Here is a 4,892-nt window from a genome sequence, read left to right on the forward strand (position 1 = left end):
CACATGAAACATTTTTATAATATTATTTTATTTATATTAGAGGAGAATCTAGAAACCGTGTACTCGTGAAATTAAATCATTAGCAAAATTAGATCCATCCATAATATAATATAAACTAAGATCAAAATATTGTACTGTATTTAAATCATAGACGTGTTCAGACTTTGGTGGCTGAAGGTGCATAACACATTTTTAAATTATGAGGCCTATTTTTTTTTTTTGAGACATGAAGAAACATTCATTTTTTATGCTACAATATTCACAATGGTAGGAATATTTTTTAATTATGATCAAAAAGTATAACCATTGTCAAAACAATAAAAATACTTCTTTCCCATCCACTTTACAAGGTAAACAATATACAATTTCTAAAACTGTTAACTAATCAGTAATAAATAATTTGAGTTTCCGACAAAATTTAAATAATTTTAACAAGTCGTAAAATATCTGAACACATTTTTGAAATTATTTTCAGCTGATAAAACAATATTATCACTGGTTAGATAAAATTGTATTTAATCTGTGATATCACAGCGCAAGACCTGGTAAATGGGCACCACGATTTAAGATATCTTAAATCGTGATGGGCACAACAGTACCATTGCATGTTATGTACATTGAACTATATGATAACATATAGTTCAATGGTTATGTAGGTACTCGTAGTTATAAAGAATTGATGAACATAATATTATAATGATCATAATATAATCACTAATTAATAAATGCGTGACTAAAAAAATGACAATTAATCAAAATCTATAGGTACTGCAGGGTACACACGACTTTTATTTTATCCTGGCATGATTTTGTTGGAGCCATAGTCTGCCGGGGGGGGGAGGGGGGGCAACCCGGCCCTTCCCGTAAACACGCCTATAATTTAGTAACTGAGTTACTACTCAGTTTGTATTAAGTATGTGAAATGGCAACATAGGTATTGGGTACTGGGTAGAACTGTAGAAGTCTTAAAACCAAATTGTAGACTATAGAGCTACTATTATATGTTCGTGTTGTAGAGTATAAAACATTACCCCTTCCAAAGCTTTATTTGAATATGAATGTTTTTCGAATTAATTTGCCTTTTGTTCATAGACATATTAATAATATGTCATATTATTAATATGTCTATGCTTTTGTTATGGTGATTTTATAACGTCTTTGACGTTTAGTTTTGCCGCTTTTTTCATTAATGATAACAGCCAACCGATAAGTTAAAAGCTTACAATTATTGTCAATTTTACATTATTGTATAGATTAAGTATTTGTATGAATAAAAAATTGTACAGTCGGCGGTCAGTTAATCGAGTAATTTGTATAGTTACTAGTATTATTTTAAAAAAAAAAATGTATTGTGATAAAGTTATTGAATTATTAAAGGAGTTGGAACGTTCTCGTGAAGACACTATACCACCATACAATGTACCTACTTACTGTTAATCATTACTTACTATTTACTATATACTTAATAATATTAAATTATATATTATATTTTATTTGATCTAAGTATACAAAACACATTTTATGAACAGGTAGATGTATCAGCATTACAATATTTATATAAATAATTTAATTTTTGATTTATAGAATGATGGAATCAATCATGTGCTTTCCGAGATGAAAACTTTAGATGCAGAAATTATAGATCTATTGTAATTTAACACTTGATACTTCTTTATTTTGTTTTAAATTTTAATTGACTTAGACAATTTAAATAATACAGGCGTACACAAAAAGATAATTTGCCATTGGATGCTATTCGTTTACGCCGTGCAGCTATAGAAAGAAATAAAAGATGTTTGTTGACATACATGTAAAGTTAAATTGTTAATAAATTATTAAGATTCTCATCAAAGAAGTTAAAAATTAATGTATGTTTTAGTTGGACTAGAATACAACGATTAAAAGAAATGAGATGGGAGATTGGAGCTATTTTACCATCAGATGTAAGACAAAATCTTTCACAATCAGAGGTTTGTTCAAATTTAGTTTTATAGGGTGGTTTTTTAAGTATGCTCAACAAATTTGTATGCTTAAATTATGTATCTTAACAAATTCTGATGTTTGGAATTTTTAAATACACTTGAAGACCATATTTTTGAACAAATTGTATATTTTAATTGTATTATTTTATGGAACAAATTTAATACAAATAGATGAATGATGATCCCGTGACAATAAAAACTTCCGATTTTCAAATGGGAGCCCCTATTTTTAATTTTTTATTATTAAGCAGTTATTATTTTTGAGAGTTTTTATGTATCTAAATCAAAATTCAAACTTAGTTTTTGAGCTACATAATTTTGTGTATTAAGAATAATATGACTATGGTAATGGGTTAAGTAGATAGGATTAGGCAATTTTAAAAAGTTACTATTGATTTGTTCATTTAAATAATTTGTAAAAAATAATGATCCAAGTATAATATTGTGTGCTACCTACATCTAATATTACATATAGTTTTTATTTTTATATAAGTTTTAAAGATTATTGTCCTTAGTTTTAACATTTTAATAACTCATTAAAAACTACTCATTAGAATTTTGATTTAGATACATCAAATTTTCAAGAAAGTCGTCTACTAAATAATTTGATGTAAAAAAGTGGTTCACATTATAAAAATATAAGTTTGACAGGACACTCCTTAAGTAGGACAACGAATATCAGAAATTTTAAAATATGGTCTTTAGGTTACTTAAAAATTCTAAAAATCAGAATTTGAATAAATATTCTATTAAAGGTACAAAAATGGGGGTGAGCATTCTTAAAAAAGCACCTTATATATTAATATATTATGTTTTTTCAATTTTTTTTTTTTCAGATAGAATGGTTTAATAATTATTGTAAAACTTTAGTCTCGTATATGAAGACTATAGGACCAGATACTGGACTCAACTTAACTCAGGACACTAAACCTCCTAAGTCACTTTATACTGAAGTAAATATATAAAAATAAAATTTCAAAGATTTTGCATCATACTTCTTTTTAAAGAACTAAAGAATATCTAATGTATTTATAGCACAACATTATGTTATTACAAAATCACAGTGTAGCTTATATACATTTCTACTTAAAATGATGTTACATAATAATTTTTATAAATTTTCATCTTGTAGGGAAAAATTGGTTTATTTATGCGTACATTTATTTATATTTTAGGTAAGAAGTTTAGTGGATGCTGGTAAATTAGAATTAGAAAGTGGAGAAGTTTTGATTTTACGAAAAAATAGTCAGTATATGTTATCAAGATCACAAGCTGAGCCACTTATTCGTCAGGGTGTATTGGAACAAGTCAGACAATAATTTTATACACAACATATTGGAATTATATACATGTATATTAATTATTATGGTAGTAAATTATAAATATTAATTAAATTCATCTTGTAAATGTTAACAATATTTCAGTAAAAATGTAAATTTTAAAATATATAAACAATTTTACTTAAAATTAATTTTATATTTTTTATATAATTATATTCTACACTGTACTTATTAGTTATTATTATTTTTGTATCTATTCCAATGATTATAAATTATAAGTTATATTTTTATTAATTAACTGTTCACAATTACTCCTTGGTTATTGGGCTTGTCCGGTAACGGTCCAATATGCGACCTACAAATGTTACTCGACCTACCGATAAGATTGAGTTGATCTACAGGTTTCTTTATCGCGATAATTGTCATTATGGGCATTTTATTCTATTTCATTTTATTTTTGTTCTCCGATAGGTATCTACTTACAATCATTTATAATACTTTACTGTCCTCAGTCAGTACAGTTCCGATTTCATTCGTATGTGTCGTGAGCTCGTTTTGTGATTTTTTATTTGAGTTTTATTTTGTGCGTGTGAATTTTTATGTTCTAACTCAACATGACATCTACTATTGGTCACCTATATAGAAACATTATTAGAGATGAAGTGGTATGTGTTCAATATTTAAAAGACCGAGGGTTATTACTGGCCGATAATCCGATGACATGTATAAAGGTGAAAGACGGTGTTGTATGTAATGGCCAACTTGTGGAATATTTAAGAAGTAGTAAAAAACGAAATTCTGATGGCACTATGAAAAAAGTTGTAACATTACGATGTACAAAACGGGGTTGCCAAACTTACCAATCGATTCGTAAAGATAATGACTTTTTTACCTACACGGATCTTAACGGCCGTTGTAATAGTCAGCTATCATTATGTGAAATAATGGAAATAGTTTGGTTCTGGGTTAATTTAGTTCCAAATAATCAAGCTGTAAATTGGACTGGAAGAAGCAAAAACACCATCGTTGATTGGTATAATTTATGTAGAGATATACCAGTATATTGTTTTTCAAAAAGAGAGAAAATGGGTGGTACTGGTTGTACTGTCCAAATTGACGAATCCCTTTTTCAGGGTAAAAAGAAGTATAACCGTGGTCGATTACAGCGTGGGGACCATCAGCCATTAAGAGAAATAAGTAATTCCAGCAACGAAGATTCTGACGAAAATGAAATAGTACGTACAAATAAAAATTATGGGAATCGTATAGTAGGCCCATGGGTATTTGGAATTTGTTGGAAACGGCCAGACTTATTATTAGAACGGCGATTTTTTATAGTAGAAAAACGGGACCGAGAAACTCTTTTACAAATTATTAAAAACGAAATAAAAACTGGAACGACAATTTATAGTGACCAATGGAGAGCGTACTCAACATTAAATCATCATGGATATATTCATCAAACAGTTAACCATTCAGAATTTTTTATTGACCCGGAAACAGGAGCACACACTCAACAAATTGAAGGCTTATGGAGAATTATGAAATCCAAATATAATATCAAAAAAAATGGGGCGTCTCCTTTACTAGATCAGACAACTCCAAGAAGAGTGGTGGAGATCGTGTCAAA

The 4,892-nt window shown here is 28.2% G+C and overlaps 1 protein-coding gene across 1 annotated transcript in view; it reads left to right on the forward strand.

The window, feature by feature from the left end:
- The window catches only part of LOC100168322 (DNA replication complex GINS protein PSF1), a 4,995-nt gene extending 1,678 nt beyond the window's left edge, over positions 1-3,317 (forward strand). Inside the window, exons 2-6 of the mRNA XM_029487670.1 lie at positions 1,585-1,649; positions 1,721-1,810; positions 1,880-1,970; positions 2,819-2,935; positions 3,158-3,317. Coding sequence (XP_029343530.1) covers positions 1,585-1,649; positions 1,721-1,810; positions 1,880-1,970; positions 2,819-2,935; positions 3,158-3,301 — 507 coding nt within the window. The 3' untranslated portion in view covers positions 3,302-3,317. The remainder of the gene's footprint in view (positions 1-1,584; positions 1,650-1,720; positions 1,811-1,879; positions 1,971-2,818; positions 2,936-3,157) is intronic.
- The last annotated feature ends 1,575 nt before the right edge of the window (positions 3,318-4,892 follow it).

The sequence above is a fragment of the Acyrthosiphon pisum genome, chromosome A1 (genome assembly GCF_005508785.2).
Source record: "Acyrthosiphon pisum isolate AL4f chromosome A1, pea_aphid_22Mar2018_4r6ur, whole genome shotgun sequence".
NCBI lineage: Eukaryota > Metazoa > Arthropoda > Insecta > Hemiptera > Aphididae > Acyrthosiphon > Acyrthosiphon pisum.